We start from the raw sequence: 19496 nt of genomic DNA, 5'->3' as shown, positions 1-19496 counted from the left end.
CCCTGTCTTTTTTGTTTAAATGTCAAACTACGGGGTTTAAATCCAATAGACTGCAAGATGAGTAGGAAGCTCCCTCAGCAAACAGACCGTGGCAGGCAATGTATATATTAGGGAGATTTTGATCTCAGCTATATTGGAGACTAATCCATCTAGTTTGCTCCCTGACTTTGAGGTTCTGTTCTGAGTTTCGCAGAAGATAAAAGTCAGGTTGCTCCTACATTGCTCCAATCCCATAGCTATTAGCCAGAGCAGATTAGATGTAACCTGTTTTCGGTCCAGAATGGTCCAGTGGAATTGAGAGACTAGTTGGTGCTAGCTTTAAGTTTTTTTTTCATTCTGATGCCAAAACTTTTCCTGAAATGTCTCTTTTTCTTTTCCCACCACCATCCAAATATTCAACTAAAATGACAGGATATGCATTAGCTGAGTATCTGTTGTAAATGTTATTTAAATGGTCTGGCTTTGCTCAGTTCCATTTGTACTGTCTCTATAGAGTTCTACTCCTTTTTCAATATTCTGAAAAACTGCAGAGGTCACAACATTGAACGATCTGTCTTCAGTGACCGAACAGAGGAGTCTTCTGCTGTGCAGTATTTCCAGGTACTGTTTCGTAGACTTTCAGTTGTCCTTTAATTTTGTGATTTACATGGACAACATGTTTGTTTCCATCTCTTCTAGTTACAAATATTTTGTTTCTTTTTTTTTATTCCTCTTCTCCATACCCCAGTATCCTTTCCTTTCTTGAAGATGCTGATTGTGACTGGGGTGTGCCATCTAGTATTTTGCATTTTGTTGGTTTTTACTTGAAGACTAGGTAGCTGCTATTAAACACCAGAAATGATAATCATACTCAGAGTCATAGGGACGTTCATCGCCAGACCCTGGCCACACGACGCCTGGAGGAAGAGCACCTCATCTTCCGCCTAGGAACCCTCCAATCATACGGCATGAATGTAGATTTCTCCAGCTTCCTCATTTCCCCTCCCTCCACCTTATCTCAGTCCCAACCCCCAGATTCAGCACCGCCCTCTTGATCTGCAATCTTCTTCCTGACCTCTCTGCCCCCACCCCCTCTCTGGCCTATTATCCTCACCCTCACCTCCTTCCAACTATCGTATTCCCAGCGCTCCCCCCACCTTTTATTTCAGCCTGCTTGGCACACCAGCCTCATTCCTAAAGAAGGGCTTATGCCTGAAACGTCGATTCTCCTGCTCCTCGGGTGCTACCTGGCCTGCTGCGGTTTTCCAGCATCACACTTTTCAACTCATAGAGATGTTCAGCAAGGAAACAGACCCTTTGGTCTAACCCGTCCATGCCGACCAGATATCCCAACCCAATCTAGTCCCACCTGCCAGCACCTGGACCATTTCCTTCCAAATCCTTCCTATTCATATACCCATCCAAATGCCTCTTAAATGTTGCAATTGTACCAGCCTCCACCACTTCCTCTGGCAGCTCATTCCATACACATACCACCCTCTGCATGAAAAAGTTACCCCTTGGGTCTCTTTTATATCTTTCCCCTCTCACCCTAAACCTATGCCCTCTAGTTCTGGACTCCCTGACCCCATTTACCCCATTTACCCTATCCGTGCCCCTCATGATTTTGTAAACCTCTATAAGGTCACCTCTCTGCCTCCAGCACTCCAGGGAAAACAGCCCCAGCCTGTTCAGCCTCTCCCTATAGCTCAAATCCTCCAACCCTGGCAGTATACTTGTAAACCTTTTCTGAACCCTTTCAAGTTTCACAACATCTTTCTGATAGGAAGGCGGCCAGAGTTGCACGCAATATTCCAACAGTGGCCTAACCAATGTCCTCATACTTGTTTGACCTTCCCATATTTTTCCTTTTGTCACAAGGTCATGCCAAAACTACAGCTGCAGAATGTAATGGAACATGCTTCTTAGCAGAAGCACTTTGCCTGAAATGTTTCAACAAAGCAACTAACTTCTAATAACTGTTGTTTAGGGTTTTCTTTTTCAAAAAAAGCTGTCTTTATTTCAGACTGTCTTTTTTTAAGTTCTTGTTCTCTTTGCAGTTCTATGGATACTTATCGCAACAACAGAATATGATGCAAGACTATATACGGACAGGCACTTACCAAAGGGCAATACTCCAAAACCATGCAGACTTTAAAGACAAGGTAACTAGAACAAGTTTGAGCTAAAATATGCAACTCGTCCTTTATGCTATTTTTACCATGAGTCTGTTTCTTCTTCATTCTACTTTTGAAATTGACATTGCAACTCTTGAGCCTAATTGGAGGTGAGTTCTGGCACATTGCAAATTGCCATGTGGTTTGTTGAAGTAATAGCCATGTTAGTTTTGTAGTTAGAAATGTACAGCCCCTCTAGCCTGCACCATGATCTGGTGCTATCACAGCTGATCTTCCTCCTGGGGTCCAGTTTTCCTGCCCATTCCCCACATCCCTTAATTCCCTGAGATGTCAAATAAATCAATCAAAGCCTTGAATATATTCAATGATGAAATATCTATAACCGTCTAAGGCATATCATTCCAAATATTCAATTATGAACTTTCTCTATCTTGGTCCTAAATGGTTGACCACTTTCTCTGAATGTGCCTCAATGTTCTAGGTTCCCAATCCTGGGGAGCAACCTTTTCAGTATCTACGCTGTCTAGTCCCTTCAGAATTGTTTGTTTCAATGAGATCACCTCTCCTAAACGTAAAGAGTACCTCCATCATCATGGGCTCGTAACTTAAATAGCATAACATGATACATGAATAAATATCTTCTGAAAATGCAAATCTATTATTTCCACTGCTTCCCCCTTTATCTACCTGCTTGATCCCATCTCAAGGAATTCAGATAAATTTGATGTGATTTCCCTTTCATAAAGCTAGCGAGGTGGAACTGCAAGCTAAATTATGAGAGAGAATTACTGCTTTGTCTTGAAGATGCTATTGCTGTTTCTTTTTCATTGGGGATCTGAGATTGTTGGATAATCTTATTAAGCTCTGATTTCTTACAGGTTGTACTAGATGTGGGATGTGGCTCTGGAATTTTATCATTTTTTGCTGTGCAGGCAGGAGCACGAAAGGTGTTTGCAGTGGAAGCAAGCACCATGGCTCAGCATGCTGAGGTTAGTCAACTGTTCCCAATCTAACGTTTTCGTGGTGTAGAGCCAATTGAAATCGTAAGGTGTAACTGCAGAGCTATTAATGTCTGGAATTCTTTTCTGAACTGTGCTTCGTTTGTGTTCATTAATTCTTGATTTGTCCAAAACTCAGAGCAGTAAGCATTTTTAACATATGTATTTCTTTTAAAATTTGCTTGGACTCATGATAAACTGTGTTGTTTTCTTGTATTCCTAAGGCATTTGTTGTACACTTTTTTTTAAAACGGGGTGTGCTTGATCTTTTCTCCACTTGCATGCAGTACCGAAGGAGTGGTGCTGTCTCAGTGGTCCATCAGATGAGTTGTTAAACTCATCATTCCTTACTACACTGCATTCTTTTTTAATAAAAAAAAGTGTAGATTTATCCATTATTTCACCAAATAAAAACATTAATTGATCATTTTTCGTCATTTGTTTACGACAGTTCTTACCATGTAGCAGCTAATGGCAATTCCATAAATGCTTAAATCATTTAACCCTTTTCTCCCCCTCCAAGTTCCTTCTCCAATCATTGTGTCTGAGACTCTTTTTTTCTTGTTCTCCTCTAAAGATATTGAGACCCCTTAAGTAGACTCATGGATCCAAATGCACTTCCACTAATCCATAGCACAATTCTGGTCATCCTTGAAGGTGGATATAATGAGGAGCTGTGATGGAGAAAGGAGAGACACGTGGAGGGGGCCACATTGTGAAACCTGCAGCTGAAGAAGTTGACAGTTGACTATGAGCATCCATACCCAAAGACTGGAGCTGAAGTAGTTCCCATATTTGTTTGTGTTATGGGCCAGACTAAATCCCCTCAAAACATGGTAGCCCAGACCCTAACTTTCCTAGCTGTTTTGAGCAGGTGTACAGTGGATATTCCAGGAGTGATGCAGCTGGTCAAAACCCCTCTGTTTTAAACAAAACAGAATTTATTTACAGAGTACTGAATGCAACACAAACAAAAGAGAACAGAATACAGAATAATTTAACCTAACCGAAAACCCAACAGGCTATCCCAGCTTGATGCTGTTCTAAATTCCTGCAACATTTTCCATAAACTCTCCTTGGCAAAAAAGGTAAAATCAAACAGGATCTTACAGGAGAGAGAGATGGCAGAGAGATTCAGCGTGGGACATCTTGCATGTAGCTGTTTCTTTTAGATTCCCAGCTAACAACTAACCAGCAGCTCTGAGCAGCCAGACTACTAAAGAAACCAGACCAAACCAGAGAAAAACTGAGCTGGGAGAACTGACCACTCTCCTTTTGTTGTATGTGTTTTTTAAACTTTAAAAGCTTTGTGCCTGAGTTATTATCTGTTAGGTATATTCAGATTGGCCCTAAAACCCATCCATCCAAACCCCAGAACCTCTGCGCTTGCAACCATTCTGGGGAAAAAAACGAGGACAACATAACCTTGTTAAAGGAGCAGCATCGTCACACCTCCACCCCCCCCCCCCCCACTCTCTTTTTAAGAAGAGAACCATCAATATCCAAAGATGGCTTCATTTTAAAACTTCTCCATCTTACATTCTTAGTACACTACCACACCTATATACATTACATGGACTATAAAAAGCGCTTAAGTCTATTACAGTCTGTTTTACTCCTGCCATCGAACGCCTCAATTTCTCATCCAAGTCTCGACAATGTGTGGACAGTCACATTTTCTCATTCTGCCGCATACACAATTTTAAAATTGAATGGCTGTAACAACAAGCTGTATCTAAACAGTCTGGAATTCTTGTCTTTAAATTTCTCCACAAACTTCAATGGGTTATGATCACTGAATGTGGTTGTCTCAGATACGTTACTGGTAACATAACCATTGAAGTGTTGTAACGCCAACACCAAGCTCAGTCTCCTTCTCACCTGTCTAATATTTCTGCTGATGAATGCTAAATTTCTGTACTGATCGTACAGAAGTTTACAAAATCATAAGGGGCATGGATAGGATAAATAGACAAAGTCTTTTGTCTGGGGTAGGGGAGTCCAGAACTCGAGGGCATAGGTTTAGGGTGAGAGGGGAAAGATATAAGAGAGACCTAATGGGTCAGCTTTTTCACACAGAGTGGTACGTGTATGGAATGCGCTGCCAGAGGAAGTGGTGGAGGCTAGTACAATTGCAACATTTAAAAGGCATCTGGATGGGTATATGAATAGGAAGGGTTTGGAGGGATATGGGCCAGATGCTGGCAGGTGGGACAATGGGTTGGTACATCTTGTCGGCATGGATGAGTTGGACTGAAAGATCTGTTTCCATGCTGTATATCTCTGACGCTATGACTAAAACAGAATTTATGTACGGAGTGCCCAATGAAACACAAACAAAAGAGAAAAGACTAATTTAACCGATCAGAAAACCCAACAGATGATCCCAACTTCTAATGATGTTATTCCAAATTCCTACAATAACTCCCATAAATACCACTTGATAAAATCAAATGCAGGATCTTGCAGCAGAGAGATAAGAGATTCAGCATGGAACACCTTCTTCCATGTAGCTGTTGTCTTTGGATTCCCAACTAACAACTGACCAGTAGCTCTGAACCGCCAGACTGCTAAAAACCAAACCAGAGAAAAGCTGAGCTGGGAGTACTTCCCTTTCATTGTATAAATGTTTTGTTTAACTTTAAAAGCTTTTTTGCCTGAGGCAGTATCTGTTAGCTGTAATCAAATTGGCCCTAAAATCCATCCAAACCAGATCCCCCGGAGCCTCTGCGGTTACATCCCCTCTGGGGGGAGAGGAAATCAAGGACAACATAATCTTGTTAAAAGAGCTGCATTGTTGCAGTTTGTTTTTGGTTTTGGTGAGGTTGACATTGAACAGGTAGCACTAGTTCTCTGCATATCTCTAAAGTAATAGCACTGATTTTACAGCTGCTTAACTATTAAAGTTGGGTCGAAAAGAATTTGAAGTCTATATGGTGTGGAATATTTATCAGCAATGCCTACTTCACTTTACCTTGTATGTGAATTACTAGCCCAAATTAGATTGGGATAGACAAAGGTATTTTGCAAAAATCTATGATAAGTGAACTTCAGTCACCTTTTAGGTTTTTAGTAGGAAGATCTTATAGTAGCGTAAATCTAAACCTTTGAATAGATCTGTAATGCTTTGTTGCATTTGTGTTGGATGTTTCTTTTGTCGATACAAATATTTAGTTAATGTTGTCCTGGATTTTTGCAAATGTGAAATACTCCCAACTGGATTCAATAGCTCATTTGGTTCTGTTTGAGTACTAGGGAGGTTATGTCTACCCAGTATTTCAGCATTCTAAGCATTGCAAATGCTGCGTCATCATGAGCAGCTACATGAGTTTGACTGGGCTGAGTCCCTTATCCTGAGGCATTGAAGATATGATTGCCATTCATAGCCTGCATTAGCATTTTGAAACTAGCCACAGGCACCTATGTTCAATAGCAGTGCATTTGTGAGGCAGAACATCCCCTACCAGTACTGGTTCAAGTACTCTGCTATTGAATCACCAGTTGTATTTGATGTGAAAAGGGTGTTACAACAATGACAGGAGGAATAAGATGGTAATCAAGCCACACTACTGTTCCAGTCTTTCCCCTTTTACCAAAGTGGCCATTTGTTTCTCTTTCGTGCTACTATAAAAACGATAGGGAATGTATACCAGGCTCCCTTATTTTTAAAAAAAAGGTGAATTCCAAAGTAATCTTTTAGTAGGAAGAAATAGAGCATTTGGAGAAGCTTATGCAATCAAAGTCAACATGATTTCTATTTCACAAAAACCATGTTTAATAAACTTGCTACAGTTCCTTGAGGATACAAAAGGTAAAGTTGATTAAGGAAAACTTGCAGTTTTAATCTGTTTGGATTTTCAGAAGAGACTCAATAAGGCACCACATCATTGCATACGATCCCAGTATTACGGGTAATTTATTAGCATGGATTGATAATTGGCTAATATACAAAAGACTTGAGTTGGATAACTTTTTTTTTCTCTCTCTCTAAATTTCCAATTGGAATGACATAAGTAGTGGAATGCTACAAGTATCAACCTTAGGGCCTCAATATTTTAACTGTCCATATAAATGACTTGGGGCAGTGTACTATATCCAAATTTGGTGATAATTCAAAAACAAATGGGAGAGTATGTTGAGACGAGAACCTGAGGAATCTGCAAGTAGATATAACAGGTTGGGTAATTGGGCAAAAATTGGGGAGGTGATGGTCTTAGTGGTATTAATGCTATCTTATTAATCTAGAAACTCTGGTAAGGATGTGGGAACTCCTAGTTTGAATCCTGCCATGGTAGATGGTGGGATTTGAATTCATCATTTTTTTAAATCTGTAATTAAGTATCTACTGATGACCATGAAACCATTGTTGATTGTTGGAAATACCCATTTGGCTCACGAATGTACTTCAGGGAAGGAAATCTGCCATCCTCATGTGGTTTGACTCCAGACCCACAGCAATGTGGTTGACTCTCAACTGCCAACTGAAATGGCCCAGCAAGCCACTCAGTTGAAAGGTAGCTAGAGATGGGCATAGCTGGCTTGGTTGCCCTTGTGTCCAAAAAAACCTTGGTGGATGGAGTTTAATAAAGGAAAGTGAGAGGTGATGTACTTTGGTTAGGAAAATAAAAAGACAGGCCACTTAGGTGGAAAGAGACTCCACAAATGTGCAGTGCAGAGGATTCTGGGTATTTTTGTGCATGAAACACAAAGTTAGCAGGTGCAGCAAGTCATGAAGAAGGCAAGTGGAAGTTTGACCTGAGGGGCATGGACTATAAATAGTGAAGTCGTGTTTTGTTGCTGAGGACGCTTCTGGAGTACTCTGTGCAGCTTTGGTCACTCCGTTGAAGGACAGATATACTGGCATTGGAGGCAGTCCAAAAGAGATTCACTCGGCTGATCTTGATTACTAGGATGAAGGGGTTGACTTCTCAGGAATGGCTGAGCAGGCTTTCTTCTTTGGAATTTAGAAGAATGAGAATTGATCATCTTAAAACATACAAGATTCCAAAGGGACTTGACAGAAGATGCTTCCATTCCTGGAGAAATTTCTAACTAGGAGGCATAGAATAAGGGGCATCCTTCAAAAACTGAGATGGGAAGAAATGTCTTCTAGGAGGATAGTGAATGTGTGGAATTCTCTACCCCAGAAAATTGTGACGGCTAGATCATTGGAGGTAGGTTTTTTAAAAAAATTTTGAGCAGTTGTGGCCTTGGACAGATCAGCCATGATCTTTATAGCATGGTTGAAGGGGCTGAATGGCCTGCTCCACCTATTTTTCGTGTTCTCTATAAGCACAGTGTCTTCATGGACAAATGGCAAACTCTGGTTGGCACCTAAGATATGGTCCAGGATTATAACTGCGTTCCCTTAATCACATAGGCACACTCTAAAAAGTGATGGATTTTTCTTTAGACAGTCCAAACCTGTGGACCAAAGTCTGGATACAAAGGATAAAATGTGTCTTCTCATATCTCCTTCAATTTCCTGTCACTGAAGCTGAATGACTGACTGCTGTAGATTGTTTAATATCCAGCTCTTAATCCAAGTAACTTGCATTTGAGTTGTTAACACATGGTGAGGACAGTGCAGGAGACAGAGGGAGAGAACCTGCACAGTTACCGCCTTTGCTGTTTGAATTCGTGTATGAGCTGCCAGAGGATGTGGTGGAGGCTGGTACAATTGCAACATTTAAGAGGCATTTGGATGTGTATATGAATGGAAAGGTTTGGAGGGATATGGGCCGGTTGCTGGCAGGTGGGACTAGATTGGGTTGGGATATCTGGTCGGCATGGAAGGGTTGGACCGAAGGGTCTGTTTCCATGCTGTGCATCACTATGACTCTAATTGGTCAGAGTACGCTACTTCAGGTTTTACCAGTTAGCCAGAAATACTGACATTTATAAGCTATCAAATTCCTGGGGTCTTTTATTTTGAAAAAGAAACAGGATTTCAGTTGCAAGGCTGCAGCTACTGAGGTAGCTTCTTTACTCACTGGTTGCTGGCTCTACAAAACCAAATTCTGAGGCTAGAGAGAGTTGCTAGGCCATGGGGTCTCTAATCCTCTCAAAGAAAGGTTTTCTTTGTAATTAAAACAGTATCATGCTTATTTTTAAAATCTCCTTGAGCTTTGCCTTGCAGTGTCTCCAAAGTCATTTGATTTCCAGTAAAAACTAGGTGGTTTGTGGTACCTTGCGTAGAAACATGGAAAATGGGAGCAGGGATAGACGATTCAATCTTCAGATCTGCTGTACCATCGCCATGGCTGACCATCCAACCCAGTACCCTGTCCTCACTTTATCCCCATTTCCTTAACTCCCTTTTTGAAACATTTAAACCTTACACGGAATGTGGAAAAAGTTAAATCTTCCAGTATTTCCTAAATTGACTTTTTTTTAAAAGAACTATCCTCAGCAGGGGAAATTCTTCAAATGTGTGGGAAGAATTTGTGTTAACCCTTACTCTGTCCTATCCAAGAAACCAGGCATACCAATTTTTGTCCATTACTGATCAAAACTGTTGATTTTTTTTTTCTCCAAGATGTGACACACTGCCCCTCTTTTAGGAACATAGGACCTGGGAGCAGGTATTAGCCTACATTAAATTGTTCTGAGCAATTTAATGTAATGAAAGTATCAAGAAGTTGTTACACTTGGCTGAGTTTGGTGTTCTAACATCTGTCATTGAAAGCTGGGCTGTATGACAATTACTGATGTTACCTTTTGCTCTTTTTCCCCCCTTAACACACACTTTCTTTTGTTTCCTTTTTCACCTCTTGTCTGTGACAACATAATCAATAATTTGATTTATTTTCTGATATCGTCATAGATGTAGTAAATCAATAGAATCATGTAGTGTACAGCAAATGGTGTCAGCTGTATTGGTAGCAAAGTGTCATTTGGATGCCTGTTCAAACATATCAATGTGAGAAAGGGGTACAATAAACCAGGTAGCATTTTTCTGTCCCTTTTTATGTTCATTGTATGGCTTGCATGGTGTAGTGGGAGTTGAGAAGTACAGAAAGGAAAATCTGCTGAGTTCCTTATTTGCAATCTGGTGGCAGTAAGACACAACATTTACAATTAAATGTCAGGATATCTGGCCATTTCTGAGACATTGTCAGGTGCTAATGAAAATGGTTATTCTCATTGCAGCTTCTGGTAAAGAGCAACAACCTAGCAGATCGCATCTTCATCATCCCTGGGAAGGTGGAGGAGGTTAACATCCCGGAACAGGTTGATATTATTATTTCCGAACCCATGGGCTACATGCTCTTCAATGAACGAATGCTGGAGAGTTACCTTCATGCTAAGAAATGGTTGAAACCGAATGGTAAGATTGTTTGAGTGTGCCGAATGGGTGAACTAGATTCATTTTGCCTTTGTCTCTTCAAAGACTGCATTCAGTGTAATGGTGCTTTGTTTAAGCAAAATCTTGCTGAGATTGCACACTAAATACAGTAATGAATTTTTAAACGTTATTTGTGCATATATTTTGCTTTACTGCTGCTTTGCCCATTTTATGAATGTATGTTGTGTTAAGTTAACTCAAGTCTGAACTTTTCCAAGTGAGCAGATTTCACTAACATTTGGTTCCTCACCTGTATACTCTCGAACCTCCATTCTTCCTTTTTGTGGTGATGGCAGAATTCTATCTCCGATTTAAGGGTACAAGGTGGTGACTTGAATCCGATGCTGTATTGGTGCTTGGTCTCCCTGGGGGAGACTTGCTCATGTATTCTTGATTTACGGGGTGAATGGAAATAGTTGAGCAAGATACGAGCTGACTGGCATCAGATTTTGATAGTGGTTCGGGTGAAGGGGGAAGCATTTGCAGGGAAGTGGGACTAATTGGATAGCTGTTTCAATGATTGTCTAGACAATGTCCTCCTTCTGTGTTGAATCATTCTAGAAAGCCAGTCTGAGGATTGGCTATACCTTTGTTAAATAACATAGCAAGGAATCTCTTGTTCTGCTTCATCTCCTTAATCTGGCAATCCGTCCCCTTAAGGGTTTTTTAAATTTGGTGAAAACAAACTTATTCAAGGTATGTGGGAATTGTGAAAGAATATGTTTCACCAAATCTCCTGGAGTATTAATATGATTTGGGGGCTTCCTGGATGTGTTTTAATTCATTCGTGGGATATGGGCTGCATTTATTGCCCATCCATTTATTGTGTGAGTGACCTTCTTGAACCACTGGAGTCAACGTGCTGTAGGTTGCCACACAATGCTGTTAGGGAGGGGAATTCCAGGATTCTGATCCAGCAACAGAAATATATCACTGTTACTTCACTTAGTCTGGATGGTAAGTCGCTTGGAGGGAAACTTGCTGTTGGTGTTCCCATGTATCTGCTGCTCTTATCCTTAGAGATGGAAGTGGTTGTGGGTTTGGAATGTCATGTCCAAAGATCTGTGGTGAAGTTCTGCAGTGTAGTATGCTCTGCTGCAGCTGAGTGTCGGAGGTAGAGGGGGTGGATGTGGTACCTGTCCAGTGGGCTGCTTTGTGCTGGTTGGTGTCAAGCTTCTTGAATATTGTTAGAGCCGTACCCATCCAGGCAAGTGGGCAGTATTCCATCACACTCTTAACCATGCGCCTTGTAGATGGTGGACAGACTTTGGGGAGTCAGGAGGTGAATTGCTCACTGCTGTATTCCAAGCCTCTGACCTGCTCTTGTAGCCACAGTATTTATGTGTCAAGACTAGTTTCTGATCAGCGTTAACCCCAAGGATGTTAGGGGGTGGTGGTTAGATTGTCTGTTTATTGGAGATGGTTGTCGCCTGGCATCTGTGTGGCACAATTGTTACTGCCACTTATCAGTCCAAGCCTGGATGTTGACTAGATCTTGTTGCATTTGAACATGCACTGCTTCAGTATCTGAGGACTTGCGAATGGTGTTGAACCTGGTGTAATCACCAGTGAATTTTGACCTCCTGATGTAGGGAACGTCATTGATGAAGTAACTAAAGTGATGGTTGGGCTGAGGACATTGCTCTGAGGAACTCCCACAGAATGTCCTGGAGTTGAGCTGACTGACTACCAACAACCACAGCCATCTTTCTATGTGTCAGCTATGACTCACCAGCGGAGAGTTTGCCTCCTGATTCTCATGAATTCCAGTTTTGCTCAGGCTCTTTGCCACACTTGATTGTTGCAGCCTTGATGTTGTTCTCCCCTCTGGACTTCAGCTTTTTTTTTTGCCATATTTAAACCAAGGTTGTAATGAGGTCAGAAGCTGAGGTGCTGACAGAACCCAAACTGACATCACTGAGCTGCTCACCGCTGAGCAGGTGCTGCTTGAGAGCACTGTTGATGACCCCTCCATCGCCTTTACTGTTGATCAAGAGTAGACTAATAGGGCAGTAATTGGCCAAGTTGGATTTGCCCTGCTATTTATGTGCAGGACATACCAGGGCAATTTCCACGTTGGGTAGATACCAATGTTGTAACTGGACTGGAAGAATTTTGCTTGGGGGGCGTGGGGGGGTAAGCAAGAGATCTTGGAGTGCGGGTTCATAGTTCCTTGAAAGTGGAATTGCAGGTAGACAAGATAGTGAAGAAGGCATTTGGTATGCTTTCCTTTATTGGTCAGAACATTGAGTAGGAGTTGGGAGGTCATGTTGCGGCTGTACAGGACATTGGTTCGGCCACTTTTGGAATATTGTGTGCTGTTCTGATCTCTCTCCTATCGGAAGGATGTTGTGAAACTTGAAAGGGTTCAGAAAAGTTTTAGAAGGATGTTGACAGATATGGAAAATTTGAGCTATGGAGAGAGGCTGAATAGGCTGGGGCTGTTTTCCTTATGATGTCTGAGGCTGGTGGGTGACCTTATAGAAGTTCATAAATTCATGAGGGATAGGGTAAATAGACAAGGTCTCTTCCCTGGGGTGGAGGAGTCCAGAACTAGAGGGCATAGGTTTAGGGTGAGTGGGGAAAGATTTAAAAGAGACCTAAGGGGCAATCTTTTCACACAGAGGGTGGTGCATGCATGAGCTGTCAGAGGAAGTGGTGGAGACTAGTACAATTACAACATTTAAAGGCATCTGGATGGGTATATGAATAGGAAGCATTTAGAGGGATATGGGCCAAGTGCTGGCAAATGAGATTAGATTAGGTTAGGATATCTGGTCAGCATGGAGGAGTTCGACCGAAGGGTCTGTTTCCGTGCTGTACATCGCTATGACACAATAAAAAGATGGATGGTATTCTCAATGTAAAGGTGGTCCTTCATCTCCAGAAGAGCTAGTCACTCTTATCGATACTGTTGTCAACTGATGGATCTGCAATCGGCAGATTGGTAAGGATGATGCCAAGTATGTTTTTCCCTCTTGTTGGCTCCCTCACCACCTGCCACAGAGCCAGTATAGCAGCTATGTCCTTTCGGACCTGACCAGCTCAATCAAGAGTATTGCTGCCAAGCTACTCTTGGTATCAGACGTTGAAATCCCCGACCCTTACTACACTCTGTACTTCCTCCAAATGTTGCTCAACGTGACGGAGTACTGTTACACCAGCTGAGGTAAGATGGTATGTGATAGCCAGCAGAAAGTTTCTTTGCCCATGTGTAACCTGAAGCACTGATACTGTGGGTCTGGAATAATGTTGAGGACTCTTCTGAGTAGTTAGAAACTAAATTTAAGAGTGTTGGTGGTGGTGGCTGCTGCTCTTCACTGTTGGAGTTATAACTGGTACAAAAGCAAGATGATTGTGTTTGTTCGTGGTTTGTCATTTCTGCTTCAGTACATCTCTATAGATGTTCCTCAGGGTTGTGTTCTCAGCTCAACTATCTTCATCAATGACACCCATGATGAGGAGATGCCAGTATTGGACTGGGATGAACAAAGTTTAAAATCACACAATACCAGGTTATATTCCAACAGGTTTATTTGGAAGCACTAGTTTTTGGAGGAGCAGCTCTCCAAAAGCTAGTACTTCCAAATAAACTTGTTGGACTATAACCTGGTGTTGTGTGATTTTTAACTTCTTCAATGACCTTCCCTCCTTCATAAGGTCAAATGTGGAGATGTTCACTGTGCAATGTTCAACACCATTCGCAATGACTCATATTGAAGCAGTGCATGTTCATTGATTGCACAATATACAGTATCTCTCGCAGTTACTCCAACACTGAAGCATGTCCAGGTCTTGCAAAGTTTGGATACTATGTCCAGACTTGGGCTGCTAAATAATAAATTACGTTCATGTCCGGTAATGATCACCGACATCCCCTTGACCCTCGATGGCATTACAACTTCTGAACCACCGTTATCAGCATCCTGGGGGTACCATTGACCAGAAACAGGACAAATTGTATGTATAAAAGCTAACGGCGGGGGGGAGAGATCTGCTACCCTGCCCACCTACAGCATGACTACGTAAGCAAAGAAGCCGGCCTGCGAAATACAGACCAAGCCTACCAACACACACAGAACACACCCGCAATGCACCAGTCTTGGCCAAACAGGCTAACATAGAAACCAGGCCGAACTACTCCCAGATCAGAGAATACACTTCCCAAACAGCCTTCACAGTAAGCTCACAGTTCCAATTAGCGGTCCCAATACCCTAAGGGCAGGCTCACTTTTCCTTGAAACCAATACTGCATAAACAAACAAGACCGAGAGACCCTGGAAGACTTCACTCGCAGGAAGAATACAGCGGACAGACCTGAATGCCAGGAGAAGGGATGTGCACATATTCGCGTGGATGGGAAATACAGTGAAGATTCCTCAAGAAGACATTCTTATCCACTCAGAGATGGCTGGAATCTCCTGTGCCAATTACAAATGAATTGCTGCTGCCGGACGCTTGATTAATGTCCCTTCAGTTTATTCTTGTTTTAATTGCTTTACAATTTTCACCATTTGTATTGTAATTGCTTTACAATTATCATCTTTGTGTTGTGCCTCTATAAAACCTGCCTGCCCCTTCCGTTCGAGGAAGAGAATCCTGGCCATCTATGTAGAGAATTGGTTCTGTGTCAGCCTGGTCAGTTTCTCTTCCGCGATATCGCTTTGTCTAATAAACTGCATTAGCCCTTCCTGAAGAAGGGCTAATGCCCAAAACGTCGATTCTCCTGTTCCCTAGATGCTGCCTGACCTGCTACGCTTTTCCAGCAACACATTTCCATCTCTGATCTCCAGCATCTGCAGACCTCACTTTCTCCTAATAAATTGCAAGTCAATTTTGCTGCGATCCTAGTTTGTGGTCTCTGGTCATTGGGTTGAACTTCTTCGACACTAACTCTCATCCTGACTCTCCAATTTCCTGGATGCGTGCAACTCCACAGCATTTGTGAAGGTTGACATCATTCAGAGCAAAGCAACCCCTTGATCAGTGCCCTACCTGTCACATTCAATATTGACTATCCTCCACTGAAGCACACTGACAGCAGCGTGCACCATTTACAAGGTATACTGTAACAACTCACCAAGGATTCTTTTGACAGCACCTTCCCAACCCACAGTCTTCATCTCCTAGAAGGACAAGGGCAACAACATTCGAACAACATTACCTGCAAGTTCTCCAAGATCCACCACCATTGTAATTTGGGATTATTATCACTTTCATTATTGTCATTACATCAGAATTCTGGAGCTCCCTTCTCAATAACACTGTTGCACCAACCTGCACTCCAAAACTGCTGCAGTTCAAGGAGACAATTTGCCATCTTTATCTTTGACATAGGTGCTGGTTTGTGTCTTGTCATTCTGATTTTGGAGAGTCAGGATGAAAGTAAGTCACCTTAAAATTCTCAGGCTCTGGTCTGTTTTTGTGTACACAATATTTGTACAATTTGTCCTGTTTCTATTAAATGGTACCCCAGGGTGTTGATAATGGTAGTTCAGAGGTGGTAATGCTGTAGAAGGTCAAGGGGGTGTCAGCGATGATCATTGCCTATCATGAATGTTACTTATTATTTATGTGTTTGGCTGTTGTTCATCTGTGAACTTTCATTGACAGAGTTTATGTTCTGTATCTGGTGTCTGTCTAAAACTGTTGTGTGAAACATTTCACATGAAACACACTTCAAGGTTGCATGTGTTTGTATGGAATGAACAAATTATTTAATTAGTCAAAGGATGAGAATTCAAGCAATCAAAAATTGAGATGGGTAACTATTAACTGACTTAGAGGATGCGACAGCTATGTTACCAAAGAGGATAAGTGAATTTGTATTGAAACAAAGAAGGTGGAGGAAAATGATTTGATTTGTATGAGCCCTGATGTTTGTGTGTGAATTGAGTGTTACAATAAGTAAGCTGCAGAATGGTCACTGGTATTAAAATTCTAAGGAAGGAAGCAGCAAACTAACTTTTTGTGCATAGCTATGTGCTTTAAAGGGAAATGAGTAGATCATTCAGGGAAGTAACCGTGCATCTGAAAAGTAACTGCTATATGCTAGCAAGTGTGACCAGTTTCATGCCATGTCTTTGCAGGACATGGGGTCAGCATTTTAATAAATAGAAAACTGTTGGACTTAGTGAAATAATTTCATCATCGGGGACGTATGTCACTGTTGGTAAATGGACCAGTGTGTTGAGAACTGCAATCATAGCAGGAAAAGTCACATTTAATAGTAGGATGAAGAAATTAACAAGACAACTAAACAAATACTTGATTGATATGGGAGATCAGAAGAAGATGGCGAGGGAAAAGTGCTGGGAAATGCTAGGAGTGTCAACAGATCAGCGCAGAGTTGTTGAGCTGAAGAGCCTCTTCTGTGCTGTGTGACTCTAGTGCCTGTGGACTCATAGGTAATAAAAGGAGGGAAGAAAAAGATACTTCAATCACTACGAGAGAAAATTTATGGCAATGGCACTGGTGAATAGTTAGAAATGAGGCAACACAATGATGAGACGGAAAACAGTCTCTGAGGAGAGGGAATCCGCTCCTACTAACTTGAGTTGGTGGTGTCGAACTGCTTTGTTTGCACTCTTGATTTCATGGGGCAGTGGTGCAATGCCATGCCAGAGAGATCATCACAAGTTCAGGATTGCTCCAATTTACAGCAAACTTGCTTTGGACAGGCAGATTGACTATTCTTACTGGATCAGTGGTGCTGGAAGAGCACAGCAATTCGGGCAGCATCCGAGGACAGGCAAAATCGACGTTTCGGGCAAAAGCCCTTTATCAGGAATAAAGGCAGTGAGCCTGGAGCGTGGAGAGATAAGCTAGAGGAAGGTGGGGAGAAAGTAGCATAGAGTACAATGGGTGAGTGGGGGAGGGGATGAAGGTGATAGGTCAGGGAGGAGAGGGTGGAGTGGATAGGTGGAAACTCCTGCCCCACTGAACTCATCTCTACCTACCTCGACACTGTCCTATCCCCCCTAGTCCAGGAACTCCCCACATACGTTCGAGACACCACCCACGCCCTCCACCTCCTCCAAGACTTCCGTTTCCCCGGCCCCCAACGCCTCATCTTCACCATGGATATCCAATCCCTCTACACCTCCATCCGCCATGACCAGGGCCTTCAAGCCCTCCGTTTTTTCCTCTCCAGACGTTCCCAACAGTACCCCTCCACCGACACACTCATTCGTTTGGCCGAACTGGTCCTCACCCTTAACAATTTCTCCTTTGAATCCTCCCACTTCCTCCAGACCAAAGGGGTAGCCATGGGCACACGTATGGGCCCCAGCTATGCCTGTCTCTTTGTTGGCTACGTAGAGCAGTTGATCTTCCGTAATTACACCGGCACCACTCCCCACCTCTTCCTCTGCTACATTGATGACTGCATTGGCGCCACCTCGTGCTCCCGCGAGGAGGTTGAGCAATTCATCAACTTCACCAACACATTCCACCCTGACCTTAAATTTACCTGGACCATCTCTGACACCTCCCTCCCCTTCCTGGACCTCTCCATCTCCATCAGTGACGACCGACTTGACACTGACATTTTCTACAAACCCACCGACTCCCACAGCTACCTGGATTACACCTCTTCCCACCCTACCTCTTGCAAAAATGCCATCCCGTATTCCCAATTCCTCCGCCTCCGCCGTATCTGCTCCCAGGAGGAGCAGTTCCACCATAGAACACACCAGATGGCCTCCTTCTTTAGAGACCACAATTTCCCTTCCCACGTGGTTAAAGATGCCCTCCAACGCATCTCATCCACATCCCGCACCTCCGCCCTCAGACCCAACCCCTCCAACCGCAACAAGGACAGAACGCCCCTGGTGCTCACCTTCCACCCTACCAACCTTCGCATAAACCAAATCATCCGCCGACATTTCCGCCACCTCCATACGGACCCCACCACCCCTCTCCGCTTTCCGCAAAGACCGTTCCCTCCGTGACTACCTGGTCAGGTCCATGCCCCCCTACGACCCACCCTCCCATCCTGGCACTTTCCCCTGCCACCGCAGGAACTGTAAAACCTGTGCCCACACCTCCTCCCTCACCTCCATCCAAGGCCCTAAAGGAGCCTTCCACATCCATCAAAGTTTTACCTGCACATCCACTAATATCATCTATTGTATCCGTTGCTCCCGATGCGGTCTCCTCTACATTCGGGAGACTGGGCGCCTCCGAGCAGAGAGCTTTAGGGAACATCTCCGAGACACCCGCACCAATCAACCAAATCGCCCCGTGGCTCAACATTTCAACTCCCCCTCCCACTCTGCCGAGGATAAGGAGGTGCTGGGCCTCCTCCACCGCCGCTCCCTCACCACCAGACGCCTGGAGGAAGAACGCCTCATCTTCTGCCTCGGAACACTTCAACCCCAGGGCATCAATGTGGATTTCAACAGTTTCCTCATTTCCCCTTCCCCCACCTCATCCTAGTTTCTAACTCTCTGGGACACACGCACCAAACAAGCCCATCGCCCTGCAGTTGCCCGCTTCAACTCCCCCTCCCACTGCCGAGGACATGCAATTCCTCCACCTCCGCCATTGCCAAATCCAAGCCACCCGACATCTCTTCCACCTTGGGACCCCTCAACCTCGTGGCATCAACATAGACTTCACCAGTTTTCTAATCGTCCCTTCCCCCACCTCATCCCAGATCCAATCCTCCAACACAGCAATGCCCTCTTGAACTATCCTGTTAACCTTCCTTTCCCACCTATCCTCTCCAGCCTCCCCTCCAACCTATCAATATCACTCCCACCTGCATCTATCTATCACCGTCACAGTAACTTGGCCTCCACCCTCACTCTCCCATTTATCGCTCAGCCCACTTCCCCACACGCCCCCCCCCCCCCCCAAACATTCCTGATGATTCCTAAAACATCAACTTTCCTGCTCCTCGGATGCCGCCCGACCTGCTGCGCTTTTCCAGTGCCATACTTTTCGACTGATTTCCAGTATCCACAATCCTCACTCTCTCCAAAACTACTTCATACCCCCTTTTAGCCCTCCTGATTTCCTTAGGTGTAC

At 43.4% G+C, this 19496-nt stretch overlaps 1 protein-coding gene across 5 annotated transcripts in view; it reads left to right on the top strand.

Annotated features, from left to right (window-relative positions):
* Nucleotides 1-19496, top strand: part of carm1 (coactivator-associated arginine methyltransferase 1) — an 84188-nt gene that overhangs the window by 22699 nt on the left and 41993 nt on the right. For all 5 annotated transcript variants that reach the window (XR_015754413.1, XR_015754414.1, XM_043694810.2 and 2 more), the window contains exons 3-6: nucleotides 494-600; nucleotides 2040-2144; nucleotides 2996-3106; nucleotides 10268-10445. Coding sequence is in view for 3 of the 5 variants with exons in the window: in XM_043694810.2 (XP_043550745.1) it covers nucleotides 494-600; nucleotides 2040-2144; nucleotides 2996-3106; nucleotides 10268-10445 (501 nt within the window). In the remaining 2 variants the exon portion in view is untranslated. The remainder of the gene's footprint in view (nucleotides 1-493; nucleotides 601-2039; nucleotides 2145-2995; nucleotides 3107-10267; nucleotides 10446-19496) is intronic.

Source organism: Chiloscyllium plagiosum, unplaced genomic scaffold (assembly GCF_037043375.1).
Source record: "Chiloscyllium plagiosum isolate Xiang-an unplaced genomic scaffold, Cpla_swu_hap1 HiC_scaffold_45, whole genome shotgun sequence".
In the NCBI taxonomy this organism is placed as follows: domain Eukaryota; kingdom Metazoa; phylum Chordata; class Chondrichthyes; order Orectolobiformes; family Hemiscylliidae; genus Chiloscyllium; species Chiloscyllium plagiosum.
This window is presented reverse-complemented; position numbering and strand designations above follow the sequence as displayed.